This window comes from Alexandromys fortis, unplaced genomic scaffold, assembly GCF_014885135.2.
Source record: "Alexandromys fortis isolate MF-2015 unplaced genomic scaffold, M_Fortis_MF-2015_v1.1 scaffold_44, whole genome shotgun sequence".
Classification (NCBI taxonomy): Eukaryota; Metazoa; Chordata; class Mammalia; order Rodentia; family Cricetidae; genus Alexandromys; species Alexandromys fortis.
In genome coordinates this window covers 806,638-825,014 of record NW_026067921.1, presented here as the reverse complement: position 1 = coordinate 825,014, position 18,377 = coordinate 806,638, and the positions used below count along the sequence as shown (strand labels likewise).

The window sequence follows — 18,377 nt, the reverse complement described above, 5'->3', positions numbered from 1 at the left end:
GTGACTTGACCCGTTCTGTTGGGACCTTGTTCTCTGACGTACACAAACTCTTGACAGCATTTGCCATCCTACCAGTGGAAGGTTGAGGTGCCCAGAGGCAGTGACCTCATTACCCTGTCCTGTCTTCATTCTAGCCAGATGTGCAGATTTCCTCTGTTTTTCATGCCACAGCTGCTGGAAGCTGGAGAATCATATGACCCTGATCTGTGTTTGCCTATTTATCACCTCTGGGAAACAACCAGTGGTGTTCCTTTCATGGTTGATTTCATCATGGTTTTCCACTTTAGCCTTTTCTGTTGAAAGAGAAACTCACAGCGCACAGGAGAGACTTCAGGACCCATCTGATGCCTGGTGGCCTTGTTGTCAACAGTGGATCTCAGGTGGATGCTGTCGAGGGGAGCTGGGGAAGAAACTCTGGCTATGGTGATCTCTTTGTACTTCAGCCTCTTCTACTTAAATAATGCGGATCTCTGTGTCAGAGGTTCATTTGGAAAAATAGTCCTTTAAAACGAAGCTAGAAACCACTTTAGGAGAGTTGCTTTGGAAGAGGGAGAAGAATTGAAGATATCAAGGCTGATTAGTTAGCACTTACACGTTTGAACTATTATTTTTTTTAAAGTTTTTATTTATTTGTTTTGTTTATAGTGTTCTGTCTGCATGTATGCCTGCAGGCCACAAGAGGGCACCAGATCTCATTACAGATGGTTGTGAGCCACCATGTGGTTGCTGGGAATTGAACTCAGGACTTCTGGAAGAACAATCAGTGCTCTTAACCTCTGAGCCATCTCTCCAGCCCACATTTGAATTATTATGGATGTTCTTTAGCTTAAACCAGGACCTTTGGATTTTGGAGGCTTTAACTTTTTTGTCAATTTACATAATAAGAACTTTTTTTTTCCTTCAGTTTTTTTTGTTTCTCTGTGTGTAGCCCTGACTGTCCTGGAACTCACTCTGTAGACCAGGCTGGCCTTGAACTCACAGAGATCTGCCTGCCTTTGCTCCCAAGTGCTGAGATTAAAGGTATGAGCCACCACTGCCTGAGAGGTTTTTTTTTTTTCTCTAAGGAGATTTTTAAGATGTTAAATTATTACCTTGAGTAAAGTGCCAAAATATTAGTGTATCAGAGCTCCCAGAAAATATGTAATAAACAGTCTGTGTCATCCTTTGTCATTCTTTCCTAGAAAGCAAAGCCCAAATTCTACGTGCTCTCCATGTTCCCCTACCCTTCTGGCAAGCTGCACATGGGCCACGTACGCGTCTACACCCTCAGTGACACCATTGCACGGTTCCAGAAAATGAGAGGCATGCAGGTAAGGACAGGAGTGTGCTTAGACGTGTTCAGGATAACGCAGAGAGCCAACTTCATTCTTCTCTAATGAAGTGTGAACACAAACGGCTCAGTTTCCTTATGTGCAGAGAAGCCTTGTAATAAAGCATCTGGGTAAACTGGGAGCAGGTGGGCGTTATGCTGGGGTGAACACTGGGTAGGCTTGGGGGAGGCTAGAACAGGTGTGGGTCGCTCCCCTATAAACAGTCACTGTACAGGGCGGTGAAGCCAGCGGTACAGAGATGGTAAGTGCTGCCTTCTGGTCAACTTTGAACCTCTATAGCAAATACCTGAGATGGTTATCAAGAGAAAAAGGAGGTTTATTATGGCTCCTAGTCTTACAGATACAGTGCGTGATTAGAGGGACCGGTGCATTGAGGCTGCTGAGGGTACTGCGTAGCCATGGTGAGGAGCTCATCAGAGCACAGCTGCTAACTGTGGAAGCAGTAGAGAAGGGTTGGGCTCCCAGGATTTTCTTCAAGGGCATAATCCCCCGTGATCCAGAGACCTCACACTGGACCCTGCCTCTTTTGGTGACTGCTACAGGGAACAAACCCAGAGCTTCACACACACCAGGCAAATGTCCTACCACTGAGCCATATCCTCAACTCGTCCTAATTTTATTTTCAGACAGAGTTTGACTAAGTTGTTCAGCCTGACCTTGAATTTAGGATCCTTCTGCCTCAGCTTGTGAAGTAGCTGGGAGGCTTATGCCACCAGGTCCAGCTAGTCCCTACCTCTTGAAGATCCCACCATTGTTCAGTAGCACCAGCCTGAGGACAAGGCCTTTAACACATTGGCCTTGGGTAAAACTGTGTGGTGATAAACCTTTGTCATCCCTGCATTGGAAGGTTGAGGAGTTCAAGGCCAACCTTGGCTACATTGTGGTTTTGGATATCACAAGTTTTTTTGTTTTGTTTTTTTTTTTGGTCTGTTAGTTTTTCTTCCCTTGTTATTGGATGTTTTCTATATTCTCTGATGAAAACGTATTTATTTTATAATGGGAAAAATAAAATTTTATAAGAAAAAAGTACTGGGGGAACAATAACTATGGGGAATGGTGAAGAGTCCCTAAACATCTTATTTTATTACATTTATGTATGTAATGTAATACATTACATATGTAATGTATGTAGGGGGCACATGCCTTCCCCAGTCCATTTTCTTCCTCTGTGTGGGTACTGGGGATCAAGTTCAGGGTTGGTGGCAAGATTCTTTATTTTGCTGAGCCAAGTCACTGGCCCAAAGAGGAATCACCTGATAATGGTCTTGAAAGACAAATGGAACTTAAGAGAAAAAAGAGGATATGCCTTTTCCTTGGGTGATGTTGAGCAGTTGCAGTATAGTTAGCTTTTCTTCTTCTATTTAAAGATGTATTTTTTTTTTAAATTATGTGTTTGTTGGTGTATGCATATGAGTGTTGGCAGAGGTTTCTGTCTCACCCGGTCCTGCAGTCGTTCAGTCCCAAAGAATCACACAGAGGTCTACATTAATTATAAACTGGCTGGCCTATAGCTTAGGCTTCTTATTAACTCTTGTAACTTATATTAGCCCATAATTCTTGTCTGTGTTAGCAGTGTGGCTTGGTACCTTTTATCAGCATGGCATTCTCATCTTGCTTCCTCTGCCTGTGGATGAAGCCTGCAGACTCAGCTTTTCCACTTCCCAGAATTCTCTTGTTCTCTTCGCCCACCTCTACTTCCTACACAGAGGCTTACATTAATTATACACTGGTTGGCCTATTAGCTCAGGCTTCTAATTAAGTTATTCTTACATCTTAAATTAGCCCATTTTCTTGTCTGTGTACCTTTTATCAGCAAGGCATTCTCATCTTGCTTCTTCTGCATCTGGGTTACGCCTGCAGACTCAGCCTTTTCTCTTCCCAGAATTCTGTTCTCTTCACCCGCCTCTACATCCTGCCTGATCACCCTGCCTCTACTTCCTGCATGGCTACTGGCCAATCAGCATTTTTTTAAAACAATACAAGACCATTGTCCCGCAGCATGTGAGTGTGAGTACAGGTGATTAAAGCAGTCAGAGGTATCAGATCTCCTGGATCTGGAGTTATAGATGTGGATGCTGAGAACTGAACTCAGACCCTCTGCAAGACTAGCAAGCACTCTCAATTACTAACTGCTGGTGATTAGCTTTAGTTAACTTGACACAATCTAGAATCACTGGGGAGGGAATCTCAATGAGTGATTGACTAGATCAGGTTGGCCTGTGGACATGTCTATGGGGGACTGTCTTAGTTGTATGAATTGAGATGCCCACTGCTTTTGGCAGGGGATCCTGGACTGTATAAGGGTAGGAAAAGAGAGATGAGCACAAAATATGTTTTGTCTCACATAACCCAGCTGACTTTGTACTTGCTAGGTAATCAAGGATGGTCTTGACTTCCTGATCTTCTGTCTCTACTTCCTGAGTCCTAGGGTCACAGGGATGTACCACTGTTCCTGGCACTAAACTGGGACTTTTCTGCGTGAGAAACAGTTGTTACATTTACTGGTACACCACTGGCCATTGCTTTTATTAACCTATCCGGCCCTATGCAGGTGGCATCTTGCACTTTCTAGGCCTTGAGGAAGCTTAAGTATATCTCTTGAGACAATTGGTTGGAAATTTTTTTGACAGAAGTTCATAAGAATGAGGTCATGTTTTCATGTGTCATCACTTGAGAATTAATAGGTTCATATTGCTGAACTCGGGTTCCATTGAAATTTAAAGTTACTACAATATTTGTCATCCTGTATAGCACGAATTCTAATTGGTCTTAATAATAAAAACCCGGAGTCAGATATTGGAATAAATGCTGAAAGACCAGAGCAGAGCAGCCAGCCACTAGTTCTTACCTCTACTGAATCCTCAGATTGAAAGGGTGTTCCTATCTCTAGGAATCCTCAGACTGAATGCCCCCAGCTCCTGTCTCCTCCCGCCTTATATTCCTCTCTCTGCCCAGCCATATCATTCCAGTCTCCACCTCCTTAGTGCTGGAATTAAATGCATGTTATCAAAGGTATGAGCTCTGCTTCTCTTTTAGGCTGAATCTTGTGAAGCCTAGGGTGGCCTTGAACTGTCAGAGGTTGTCTGCCTCTGTCTCTGCAGAACTGGGATTAAAGGTGTATGCCACCACTGTCTGGTCTCAATGACCGATTAGTGTGGCTAGCTCCATAAATAAAACAAGCTTTATTTGATACAGCACAAACAAAATATCACCACAATCCTGGTTTAGGGAAGATATCTTAGACATTGTTTTACAGTATTTCTTAAAAAGAGAGGCAGGACAGAGATTAGAAAGACTGTCAGTACTTCAGAGCACTGACTGTTCTTGCCGAGGATCTGAGTTCAGTTCTCAGAACTCTTGCCACTCACTGTAGCTCCAGATTTAGGATATCTGATACTTCTGGCCTCCGCTGGCTCCAGCACCAGATGGTGTACATATATACTCACACATACATATAAATAAAAATAAAATTTTGAATTTTGAAAAAAGAAAAAAGCCAATAGAATTAATTGGTTCTTTGCCTAAAGTACAATGTTTTTTTAATCCCCATTTCATCCCTAATGATATAACCCAGAACCTTGCACATGCTAGGAATGCATGCTATCACTGTGCTGTAGCTCTGGACTGCTCAACTACATTTGTCCTTTTAAAAATTAATCCAGTGCATGCAGGCTGCAGGCATGTTCCTAAGCTGGAACATTTAAGCAAAAGCATATTATTGGTGACAGAATGTCGAGAAGCCTGCCAGCAGATGGGTAAGTGAAGGGAGAGGTGAGTGAAGGTAGGTAAGTGAGGGATGTATGAAGCCAGTTGTCTTGGTAGGATGTGACATTAACAAAGATGCACATGAGGAATGAGGAATCAGGACCCTTTAGGCAGAGAGAGACAGGGAAGGAGGGAGGGAGGGGAGAGAAGAGGAGAGGAGGGAAGAAAGGGAGAGACACTGAGACTGACTGATTTCTCCTCCGGTTTCTATGAGGTCAGGTTAGGTGGTGCAGTATGCCACGTGTCTGGTGCACAATACATCCCTTAAGAAGTGATAGCTGTAATTATGATTTATACTGATTGATTTGCTCTGAGCCGCTCAGAAAAGTGATTCAGCTCCATTTAATCAAGGAGTCCCTACAGTCTTCTGCCGGGAGCAGGCTGCAGGGGCTGCTCCAGTGAAGCTGCTGTTGCCAGTGATTCCTTCTGTTTGCCCACTGCTGAGTCTGGGCCTTGGGTTTGAAATTGTTACTTGTTATTACAGTAAATGTCAGTGTATTAGTCAGGGTTCTTCAGAGGAACAGCACAGAACTGATTGAATAAATTTATGCGTGTGTATATCTGTACTCTTACACACACACTCATTGCACTGTGAGCTGGTCACCTTCCCCATGCCTGGGTGAAAGGCACTGTGATGTGGCTCAGGGTTGTTACAGCCCAGGGTGTGAGGACTCAGGTGCATCGTCCTTAGAAAACCGTGATTCCCTTGATTGGGAAGCTATTACTCAGGCCCAGATTTCAAGTTTTGACATTTTTCCTTTTACCAGATGGCAGGACAGTCTTCTTGTATCTATGCCAGTGATCAGCTAGCCTGTATGACCCTCTGATTGTAATCCTAATCCAGGACCCTTAAACTGTAACCTGTATACTACCTATAAATAAGTTTAAGTTGAAAGTTATTCTGCTTTTCAGTTTTCTTTTTATAATAATTTAAACATGTTTTCCTTTGTTTTATTTTATACGTATGGGTATTTTGCCTGTGTGTATGTCTGTGCACCAAGTGTTTGCCTGGTGCCCAGGGATGCCAGAAGAGGGTGACAGATCCTCTGGGACTGGACTTATGGATGATTATTTGCCTCCAGGTGGGTGCTAATAGCCAAACCTAGGTTCTCTGGAAAAGTGGCTGTGCACTTAACCACTGAGTCATCTCTCCAGCCCCTTTATAATGATATTCTTTTCTGACCTGCTAGCCTAAGCCTTCTGCATCCACAGTCCTTAATGATGTACATAGTTTTTTTTTTATAGTAATATCTTTGTTCTCATCTTTGTGTTTTTCACCCAGGTGTCTCCTTAGAGTACTTCTCATCCTCCCCTGTTTTAAGTCCTTATTCTTCAAGGTCCACTTCATTTCCCTTGCAGTGTAGACTGTCCTTCAATTCTGTAGCTCCCGTTTAGCAACACTTACAGGTAGAACCATAGACCACCCTGACTAAGCTCACACTTTCTTTGTGTTGCTGTCATCTGCCCAATACTATTTTAACTTCTTGGGGACAAAGAGGGACCCCTTAACTCCCTTTGTTAGTAGCATTTCAACTGCAGGACTCAGGCATGCGTGCTCTGTAAAAACTCTTTGTAATGGCAGTCTTCTCTTGAGTTTGCTAGGGGTGGAGGTAGGACTGGGAGTGTCAACATTTCGAGAAAGCAGTCTAGATATCTGGACCAAGGTTCGCTCAAGGATGGTGGCATCTCTGCTAGCCAAACGGATATGGCTGTCTAGGTTTGAGACCGTGTCACACTCACGTGAGAAGAGGACTTGAACAGCCGAACTTTGCCACAGACATGTGTAGACTGAATGAGTGCTGTGCCAGCGAGTGAGCACTAGGTGGTGTAGGGGAGGGAAATCAGAGCAGTGATGAGCAAGAAAACCCTTCACACATGTAATGATGAGCAAGAAAACCCTTCATACATGTAGTGCAGCAGTGTGTGCTGCACACTCCAGAAATTCCAGAACTTGAGGGGGAGGCAGGAGGGGTCAGGAAAGCAAAGCCAGCCGGATTGTGTGAGGCTGTCTCAGAAGACCAACAAACAAAAAAGTGTAATGCAATTTTGAGTGTAACCCAATTTTAGTGGCCACAATAAAGCATTCCCAAGACTTGCATGTTTACTCAAGGGCCATTTAAAGCCAGAATTAAATTCTTTTTCTGCAGCCAGAAAAGACTGTGCTGCCAGTTGGTTGGTTGCTCCTTAAACTCCAAGGATGCCTGATGACATACTTAAAGTCTAGCTCCATATGGTGCTTTTGTTGTGTTTTCATATACTATATGCACAGATGGTTGGAAAATAAATTTTCTGCCTCCCACCTCAGCTGGTGTCCCCAGCACCTTCTGGTCCAGGAGCAGGGTGATGGAAGCATCAGAGTACTCATTCTCTTTACCGCGCTAGGCAGAAAACCCACAGCCTTGTCCAAGTGTAGGAGGAAGGTGGGGCTCAGTGTCTAACAGCTGTGTAATTGCTGTGCACTCACCCACAAAGGCCAGGCGCCAGGGTCGTTATCAGCAAGTGGTTGTGGATATTTCTTCAGTTTTCAGGTAGTTGATGAATGTCTGTGATGTGGCCAGAGTGCATGGTGTGGCGTTTAGTTCCAGACTTTCAAATCTCTGTGGCATCAGGAGGTAGGCAGTGGATTTCCAGACTTACGCTCTCAGGTGTGGTTTGAAGAAGAGAAAGGCGTGTGGGCCTAGCACCTTGATTGGAAAGTGCCCGACTTGCCTGCCGGTCAGGTTCTTCTGCGTTCCCACGAGAGGCATCCCCTTTGGGTCTAGATGCTACCAGTGGTTTTCTTATTCTGAAGTAGTCACTTGAATTTTAAATCCAATCTGTAATAACGGTTGCTTATTACACTGGCTAAATGAAATTAAACACTGCATTTTTCATTTCTTGGAAATAGACTCCTGACTCCACTCCAGAGAAACCAAGACACTGAAAATAGCATTTCTTTGTGAAGCAGTAACCATGGTGCCTGCATCCAAAGCTGAATTGGTTTCAAATATAAAGCCTTGCTTTATGAGGGAGGAAGAGAAACTGGCCATTGCTACTGACTGGCTGGCCCTGTTCTGGAGGCATGCTCCTATCTCTGGTAGAAAGGCAGGGGACCAGATGCCTCAGTCTCCTTCCTACCCACCTCTAACCTCCTCTTTGCTCAGCTCACTCTTGATTCCTGCGTGAGAAGGACAAATGACCTCTTATTCCCCATCCTCTTAAAACATTTTAAAATTGTACATAAAATTCCACTTTGCCTCTTTTGTAAAATAAATACAACATAGGTAAGGCTGTAGCCTTGACTCCCTCAGCCTCATGTCCCTTTTGCTGAGTCAGCTTGCCTCCAGCGCACCTGCCAGCCCTGCAGCATCCAGGTTCTCAGATCTGGAGGACTGTACACGAGATGCCAGCCCAGACGCAGCTCCCTAGTCCTCACTCTTTCCAGCTTTGGTCTGACTTGCAGAGCTCTGACATGCATACACCTGTATCCTGGGCTGGCAATTTCTGGTCTGCCATGATGGTAGCCAGCCTGACTCCTTCTCGGGACCTCACACGGAGTTCTGACCCTCCTTTGAGAACTCACATGGGGGTGACCCATCTTCCATGGTAGTAGCTAGCTTTGACTCCTCTTTGAGACTTCCAGAGATGTGTTCCTACACAGTTCCATCCCTGATTGATTGTATAAGGATGTGTGTTGAAATAGGAGCGGCGGCGGGGTGCGTCCCCAGCACCCCGGCTGCCTGCTAGCTCATGCCCGAAATAACAACACACAAATTGTATTGTTTTAAACACTGCTTGCCCATTATATCTAGCCTCTTCTCGGCTAACTCTCGCACCTGGACTAGCCCATTTCTAATAATGTGTGTAAGCACCCCCAAGGTGCGCTTACCGGGAAGATTCTAGCCTACGTCCATCCTGGGTCTGAGCTGCATGGGAGAGCAGAGCCTGGCATCCTCTGCTCCAGAGAGCAGAGCTGTCGAGTCTCTCCAGGAGCAGAGCAGAGTCTGACCTCACTTCCTCTTCCTCCCAGCATCCTCTTCTGTTTACTCCTCCCACCTATGTTTTAACCTATCAGGGCCAGCCAAGCAGTTTCTTTAATGCTTAACCAATGAAATCAACAGATTGATATGATACTCCCACATCAGATGTGTTTATCAAGCTGTGGGATCACCTACTTGACTGGTCTTTTGTTGTGATTTTTTTTAGCTTTGTGATCCAGTGATTTTAATTAGGGTTACTTACCAGTAGCTATTAACACTGAAGAAGACCAGTATCTATCTCTGTCTCTGCCATCCACCTCTAGCATACACTGACTGCTGTGGGGAGGGAGGGGGCATTATGAGTCTCCCCTCTTACTGTGGCTGTATTTGAGGCATAGGACTTCGAGGTGGAGAAACCAGGGACTCTCCTCCCTGGCTCTTGCCTCCGTCACTGCCCATCCTACTCACGTCATAGGCCCTCCCACTGCTTCCTGTTTCTGTCAGGTCTGAGCTAGTGATGCTGTCCTGCCTTTTTGAATTTTGGGGTGGCCGCACTGTCTTTGTGGCTTCTTATCCAACTTACATACTGAGAGTATTTGTTTTAAGAACTAGATAATGGGGCTGGAGAGATGGCTCAGAGGTTAAGAGCTATTGCCTGCTCTTCCAAAGGTCCTCAGTTCAATTCCCAGCAACCACATGGTGGCTCACAACCATCTGTAATGGGGTCTGGTGCCCTCTTCTGGCCTGCAGGCATACACACAGAGTATTGTATACATAAATAAATATTAAAAAATTGTATATAAAAAAACTAGATAATGTAGTTTTTCAAATTTTAAAAAGTACTGAATTCTTCTTCTCCTCCTACTCTTCCTCCCAACTCCTTTTTTCCTCTTCTTTTTTTTTTTTCCTTCCAAGACAGGGTTTCTCTGTATAGCCCTTGCTGTCCTGGAATTCACTCTGTTGACTATTGGGTGGCCTCAAACTCAGAGATCCGCCTGCCTCTGCCTCCTGAGTGCTGGGATTAAAGGCGTGCGCCACCACCGCCTGAATAAAGTGCACTGATTTCTAATTTAAGTAACTGGGACTTCTTGATCCCGCCTCCGAATATTTTTACATTCATTATCTTAAAATTACCACTTTTATCTTCTGCCACCGTCCTTGATGTCACATTCCCACTGTCTTGAAATTGACATGATGGATATTTAAAAGTAGATCTTAAGTAGGTTTAATAAAAATAGATAAAATATCTGGAAAAATGAATCTATAGGAAGCATTCACACCGAAGAAGAGGTTACTTAGGAAATTAAGAATGTTCACGGTCTGCCAGAGATTGCTTTATTTCGAGAAGAGGCCTTGTTATGTTGCCCAAGTTGTCCTCGAGCTCTCAGTACTTTAGGTTTCCGAGTATCTGGGGTTATAGCTGTGCACACCATGCCTAGCTAGCCTTGCACTCATGATCCTCCTGCCTGAGCTTCCTGAATGCTGGAATACAAGTGCATGCCATCTACTAGGACACAGGCTGCTGCCAGAGGGACAGACGCTCGAGTGTATTGTAATGAGTGAGACATCCTACAGCAAGGGGGTGGGCTTTGCGTGTGACCCCCAGACCTTATGAACAGGGACCCTTCCTGCTTTAAAGAATTCAGCTTGCAGGGACCTTTAGTCCCGTGATCTGGTGGATGGTAAGAGAAGTGCTCCTAACCTTAAGTTATGGGGAAGACTTCCCAGAGTAGGTTAGACTTTTGAGTTTGTTAATTTTTGTGAAGAATTTGAAATATTAAGGAAGTTTAAGACTTTCTAACTTTATATTCATAGACAGCTTGGATAACATGTGATCTAAGAATATCTTCTCATGTTAATTCTATCTGAAAGTGAAAATAGAAAGGGATAAGTTTGTTATATAAATGTAGGGTCTGTATGTGTCATGTGTGAGAGAGATGTGTGACAGTCTCTTTCTGTGTTGACTTTATCTAAAAGTCCAGATAGCACCTAACAGAACGTTAATGGGCAGAAACATTGGACCAGTGCCACTGGTGGTTCTGACAAAGACTCCAAGTGATGATTAAGTTCCCTTTCTGCAGAACAGTTACACAACAGCTACCCTGTTCTCCCCAGGAAGCAACCTAGGAGAATTCAGCGCAGCACAAACAGAACTCAAGTGCAGGCCTGGAACTATGGAAGAACTCCTGAATAACCCAGAACCAGGTTTTTAGTTCCCGAAAAAGAAAAGAAGGAGGGGGGGGGGCAAACACAGGAAGACCGTCTTCTGTGGATAAAGCAGTATTCCTGAGCAGCCTGTGTGTCAAGGATGCTTGTTTAATGGGGCTTCCTGGTGACTGAAACCTGACTTAGGCCAACTTCAGCAAAAAGGGAGGCTTTGTTTTAACGTTTCCTGGAAATCTTGCAGGAGCCTAGGCACTCTGGGTCCTGGACCTGCTTCAGCTCTCATTCTGGTTTCTCAGATGTCACCCTGAGGTTGTTCCACCACTGGGACTCCTTGTGAGAAGAATCCCTACCTCTGCAGTAGCCAGTCTAGTTTCAGAAAAACCCAGGGAAGGGTTTTCCAAATCCATGTGTTCTTCTCTTAGAGAAGGGTTTTGAAATTAGCCCTCCACACCAGGTCTGTGTGAACCTTAAGAAGAAGCAATTTCTGAGATGTAACACCCCATATTTCATGGAAGGAAATAGACTTCATGTCCCAACTGGGTTAGGATATGTCTAGTGGGTTCCCAAAGCTGAACAAAATAGATTTACTCAGCAAGTGTTAGGATTTTGTTTTTAGAGATTTGTACACTTCAGGGCAGGAGTTAGCTCATAGTAGGCACTAAGGGAAAAGGGCCCATGGTGAAAACTATTTATCTCCCATATATACTACTGTGGGAGTGGGTATTAAGGCAAAAATGGAATATAAGGTTAAAAAAAATGAACCCAGGAGCACCAAAGATACTTGCATCTGGATATGCGATATCCAGGTGGACCGTAGAAGTGACAAATAGGCTCTGAGATACAAGGCCAGTGATAACAGATTAACTGGGTAGCTTCCAAAAGACCCTTCACCTCTGAGAGATACACGCTAGGTACAGTTGCTTATTACATGTTCTTGCTTTTAATGCAGCTAACTATAATAGTCTGAGATGTAGTAAGGACGGCTTATAACATGCCAGCCCAGTTTCAGGAAGGAGATCCCACACTGTATTGTAGACAAGGCAACATGAGAACACTGCAGCTGCTGCTTGGCTGTGAGAGTGAAGAGCTCATGTGAGTCACAGCACTTGGGACTCCCTGAAGGCCAGAGAGAGCAACCACAGCAGTGACTAACTAATGGCCAGTAGATAATCAAGATGAGAACCAGCAAAGCCAGGGCACTCGGTTAACAGTTAGCATGACACCTGCAAATGGAAAGGAAGTGGCCCCAGCCAAATAACGGACAGCTTGCATAGCGTCATGGCTGTGGTGGTATATTATTTATGTTTTAATAAATAAAACTTGCCTGGAGGTCAGTGCAAAGCAGCCACACAAGTCAGCCATAGAGGCTGGGCAGTGGTGGTGCATGCCTTTAATCCCAGGTGGATCTCTGTGAGTTCGAGGCCAGCCTGGTCTACAAGAGCTAGTTCCAGGACAGGCTCCAAAGCTACAGAGAAACCCTGTCTTGAAAAACAAAACAAAACAAAACAAAACCCAAAACTTGGACAAAGGAATTGGTTCTCCTGTCTTTTGAGAGTTTCTTCTCACTATTTTCTTAAGTTCTTCACTTTTCTATGATAATTCTTAATAAAGCCTGCTTCCATCTTGTACACTCCCATGAGAATCTGTGTCATTGATCTTCACTGGTGTGAGACAACAAACTCAGCGCCACCGTCCCAGGTTGACTTTCTTTTAAACTTGAATCATCCAGCATCTAAAAACAGGTTACACTTTAATGATTGATTGCCTTGAGTCTTGGAGGAGACTTTGAACTTTTTCCTGTTCTTTTTTTTTTTAGTGGGTTTTTTTTTTGAGCTATACATTTTCCCCACTCCCCTTCCTTCCTCCCCTCTCACCTTCTACCCTCTCCCTGCCCCCCCCCCCCTTCACAATTTACTTGGGAGATCTTGGTCCTTTTCTTCTTCCTAAGTGGATCCATGTGTGTCTCTCTTAGGGTCCTCTTTGCTGTCTAGGTTCTCTGGGGTTGTGAACTGTAGGCTTGGTATCCTTTGCCTTATGTCTAATATCCATTTATTAGTGAGTACATTCTATATTTGTCTTTCTGTGACTGGGTTACCTCACTCAGTATGTTTTTTTCTAGTTCCATCCATTTGCCTGCAAATATCAAGATGTCATTATTTTTTACCGCTGAGTAGTATTCTATTGTGTAAATGTACCACATTTTCCTTATCTATTCTTCGGTTGAGGGGTATCTAGGTTGTTTCCAGGTTCTGGCTATTATGGATAGTGCTGCTATGAACATAGTTGAGCACATGTCCTTGTGATATGATTGAGCATCCTTTGGGTATATACCCAAAAGTGGTATTGCTGGGTCTTAAGGGAGATTGATTCCTAATTTTCTGAGAAACTGCCATACTAATTTCCGAAGTGGCTGTACAAGTTTGCACTTCTACTAGCAATGGAGAAGTGTTCCCCTTACTCCATATCCTTGTCTGCTGTCATCAGTGTTTTTGATCGTGGCCGTTGTAATGTGTGGGATGGTATCTCTAGCATCTTAAGTCCTAGCTGTGAGTTTCCCATCTCACTCAGAAACGCTGCATCAGCACTTTTGAATTTTGTACAGATGCCTATGATATACTGTTAAATGAAAAGGTCAGGTCATGAAATATTATCTATAACAGGTTCTCTTCCCATAGAAACTACATGTTCCTCTATGTGTTTGGATGAGTATTTTGCCTGTGTGTGTGTGTCTTTGTACCATGTGCATGCAGTACCCACAGAGGCCAGAAGAGGGCATCAGATGTCCTGGTGTTGTAGCTGTTGTGACTTGCTTTCTCTGTAGATGTTGGGAATCAAATCTGGGTCCTTTGGAAGAGCAGTGCTGTTAACCACTGAACCATCATTCCAGCTCCAACTGTATTATGTTTTTAATTTGAAAAACATCAGTGAAGAAACAAAGAAAAAGAATCTGTTTCCAGTTGACTCCAGAAGAGCTATGGATATGGAACTGTGTGCACAAGGGCAGACAAATAGGCACTGGAGAAGCCAGGAAAGTTAGTCACAGGCATCCTTCCAAGGAAGGAGATCCTTTGCCAGCCTCTGCCCAGAGTTTATGCTCTACTCATCCCAGACCCTTTACCTATATCTTGCTTCTAGGCCATGAAACCCATCCTTATGAGAGATGTCACTTCTGCTTTACAACAGCCGGAGTGACTTCTATGTTATCCTAGAGTCAAGCTGATCCTGACCCCCACAGGCATTATATTTACCTCGGTCATTCTCCTTAGATCCTAAATCTTGGATTCTGTGCCTGAGTCAACAGTACCTATCTCCTTTGTGAAAGAAGCTTAAACATGTTCTAATCTCTGTTATATTCAGGGGACTGAGTTAATTGTTATCAAAAAACATTTTTTTTTCTTCTTCAACATTGAGCTGTGCTTAAATATGGCTAAGTAAACAACTGACATCATACTCTCAAGGTTTAGTCGAATACCATTACCTGGATTATTTCTCTGCTGGCTGCAAAGCCTGCAGGGACCCTGTTGTGGAATATTTGTTTAACCAGGCAAAGATGTGTTGTGTGTTACATTTGTTCATTACATTTTTTAACTGTGTAAAGACGTGTTGCATTTGAGTTAATTAACTAAAATTAACGTGGGTCCAAAGAGGTGGGGTCGGCAACTGGTTGACAGGAAGTAACAGGGAGGAGCTTAGCGTGGGCTTTTTAGTTGTGGCGGCAGGGAAGGGAGTGCCTTCTGGGACACCAGTAAAGAAAGTTGGTCAGTTGCTACTGTAACTCTCTTAAGCCCCCAGGTTGTCACCCTAGCCTTTGAATCTCGAGTTTTATTAAAACTATGGAGATTTAGTTAGAACTACTTTTAGCGGCAGCAACAAAGCCATTGTCTAGGGGAACAGAATTCTCCAAGGCTAAAGCACAGCCACTGTAAAGAAGGTAAAACAACAGGATCCTCCCTCCAAGGAAATGGCCTAATACCCAGTTCCTTCTTAGTCTTAATTAAACTTAAATTGACTGATGGCTGCCACGTTGGAGATCACGGTTCCATAACTGGAAATTATGGCGTGAGATGGACACTTTGAAAGCCTACACGTTTTATTTTTCCAAATCAAGGTCTCTCTGGATTTTGGTGGTATTGTTAGATGTGGTCTCACCATGTAGACCAGCCTGGTCTATAACTCATGGAGATCTGCCTGCCTCTGCTTCCAGAGTGCTGGGGCTAAAGGTGTGTGAGCAACAAGGCAGGACCTAGGTTTCTAGCCAGCTTGTTCCTAGGGCTGCCTGTCTCCACCTTCAGAAGCTGCAGTTAGAGGTGGGCCGCCATGTCCTCTGGTTCCCGTGCTTCTGTGGCAAGCACTTTAATTACCGTGCCATCTGATCCCCGAGCCCTGCTGTGGTTTGTAATGAGCCATCATTCACTCTGGAGTCCCTCTTCCTGAGCCAGTGTAGGCAGTGTTCTGGCTTCCTCTAGGCCAAGTTTTCTTCATATGGGAATTGTGTAAGGCTTTATATGAAGCGTTCTGGATATCACTCTTAACCCTTTACTGCCACCTCACTGTCTGTCCAGTTATGAAGACGGTCTCGGGTATTATGGGATGATTGGTAGAGGTTCTACACCTGAACTTGGAACATATTCTTTATTCTTCAATAGACATGTTCTTTGAAGAGACTACCTTTATCATTTCTGAAAGTTTCTGAATCCCTGTTAACAGGGCTCTGTTAAAATGAAAAGCAGTGGTAGGTGAAGGAAGGCGGGATCATGACAAACGTCCCTCCTGAAACTCAGATACCATGTGAAGTCAGGCGGACAAGAGGAAGGTGGCGGAGGAGAAGCTGTTCCTCCCTGGTGAGGCATGACTCCTTTTTATGAACCTGATTTCATGTTTTCTCGTCATTTTCTCTTTGTTCTGCTACACCAGGTTATCAACCCCATAGGGTGGGATGCATTTGGATTGCCTGCCGAAAATGCTGCCATCGAGAGGAATTTGCACCCAGAAAGCTGGACTCAGAGGTAAAGGTTTAAGGCATGCTCAAACACTTGTATGTAGAAACCTTTTAAAACATTATTTTAAGCCTATGCCTAAAAGAGACCAGAAGAACAAACACAAAAGCCACTACAACATTGGCAAATCGCCAAGAGATAAGTAAACAGGATGGTGCACACTGGTGTTTGTCTAGTTAGTTAGTTAGTTAGTTAGTTGGTTGTTAGTTATGGGGGAGGTGCATGTATCACAGTGCACATATGGAGGTCATGGGACAATCCACGGAAGTAAGTTCTCTTCTGTTGCGTGGGTGTGGGGATCAACCTCAGGCTGTTAGGTGTGGAGCCATTGTGCAGCTCCTGATATTTGCCTTTTAATGCTCTGCATTCCTAAGAAATACCAAAGAAGGTTGGTGTTTGTTTATTCAGAGGTTGTTTGGATGCTTGTTATTTACAAAACTCTTCTTTCTTGGAGCTTTTACCTTTATAAAGAAACCGAAGTGGAGAGAATTGCATGTGTTCACTTTCAACTGGTTTCCTGTCTTCTAGACCCGAGTTTGAACTATATCCAAACACTACTTTCCGATTTTCTCTGAAAATTTAGTTTTTGTTTTCATAATTTATGAGCCAGGAACAACTTAGTGTAGCTACCCGAGGCTGGGTGTGACTTTCTCTTCTGCCCCATGGCTTAGGCTTCCCAGCCTCTCCCTGCTGGTGAAGCACTGAACACCTTACAGCAGCAGAATCTCCCCCTTCACATGCAGAGGGGCAGTTCCTCTGCTGCCTCTTCTCCCTTTTCCTCCCCTCCTCACCCCGCCCCCTTCTTTGTGTAAGATGAATACATATGAATGTCTAGGTAGGGGACCCACATGTGCCCAGCAGGACATGTCCATCGGGAATCCAGAGCAGGATGGCAAGTGTCTTCCTGCATCACTTACTGTCCTGAAACAGGGTTTCTCAGTGAGCAGGAAGTTTATTGTTTGGCTTGTCAGTAAGCTCTAAGATTTGCTTGGCTGTATCTGCCCCAGTGCAAGGGTTTCAGCATGCAAGCCACGCTTGGCTTTTTACATGGATTGTGAGGATTTGAATTCAAGTCCTTGTGCTTGTGAACCCAGCATTTTTACCACCCCTCAACAACTCTGTCCCCCCAACACACACACGTGCACGCACGTGCACACACACACACACACACACACACACACACACGTGCGCACGCACGCCCCTTCATTGTGCTCTCTGTTCAACATACAGTTAATTCTAGATGAGTGGAAGTGATAACAAAGGGGAAAATGACAGCTCTAATAAAGCTGATCAAACGCGGCATAAGTTAATTCCCAGCAACAAGAATTAAATTGATTAGTGCATTTTTCTGCTACCCAATTTTGGGGCAGTTTTAGGTTCTGATTGACAGAAGACTGTGTCTTTTCTTTTGAGTTTTCCCAATTTGTCTGTTAAGAAGTGTGTGTGTGTGTGTGTGTGTGTGTGTGTGTGTGTTTCTGCCAGGGCAAAGCAACAGTTGAGGCTTCCTTGACTGAGCTAGACTTTTTAAATTTCCCAGAACACCCTTGAAATGTAATTCGTCTGTGTCCCTGACCACTCTCAGAGTAAACCTGCTTCCCTTTGTTCCACAGCAATATTAAATACATGAAGAAACAGCTTGACCGCCTCGGCCTGTGCTTCAGCTGGGACAGGGTGAGTCTGTGTTTCTTCCTGGGGGCTCTGCCTGGGAGAAGACCTGCTGGTATGGGATTCCACCTCCTGTTTGTGCTGGGAGGAGGGGAGCCGACAGGTCACAGGAGAGATGGCTTAGCACTCCACAAATGCAGCAGAACCCTAGTGGGTGTTTTGTCTGTGAAAAAGTAATTTTCTGTGGGATTAAGCTAAGAGAGTTAACTTATTTGACTTCATAATGGGCTGTGCTGCGTGTGTGTGGCAAAGGCTTTGCACAAGGATTTCTGGCTCCTAGAAACAGTTTAAAAGGATTATTGAATCCACATTAAAGTGATTAAATATTAACCTGCAGGTTCTTTGGGTGATTAACTGACCATTTATTTATATTTCGTTCTGTATTTAGAATCGGTTCACACACAGCCCACAGTGATTCTGCCACATACAGTCTCTGGTCTGAATCCCTGTCAAACAGTTACACACCAAAGCCAGGGGGAAACCCCAGAGTCATC

At 44.3% G+C, this 18,377-nt stretch overlaps 1 protein-coding gene across 1 annotated transcript in view; it reads left to right on the top strand.

Moving 5' to 3' along the window:
• The window catches only part of Lars2 (leucyl-tRNA synthetase 2, mitochondrial), an 89,656-nt gene that overhangs the window by 10,587 nt on the left and 60,692 nt on the right, over positions 1–18,377 (top strand). The window contains 3 exon segments of the mRNA XM_050141621.1: positions 1,182–1,310; positions 16,136–16,227; positions 17,829–17,889. Coding sequence (XP_049997578.1) covers positions 1,182–1,310; positions 16,136–16,227; positions 17,829–17,889 — 282 coding nt within the window.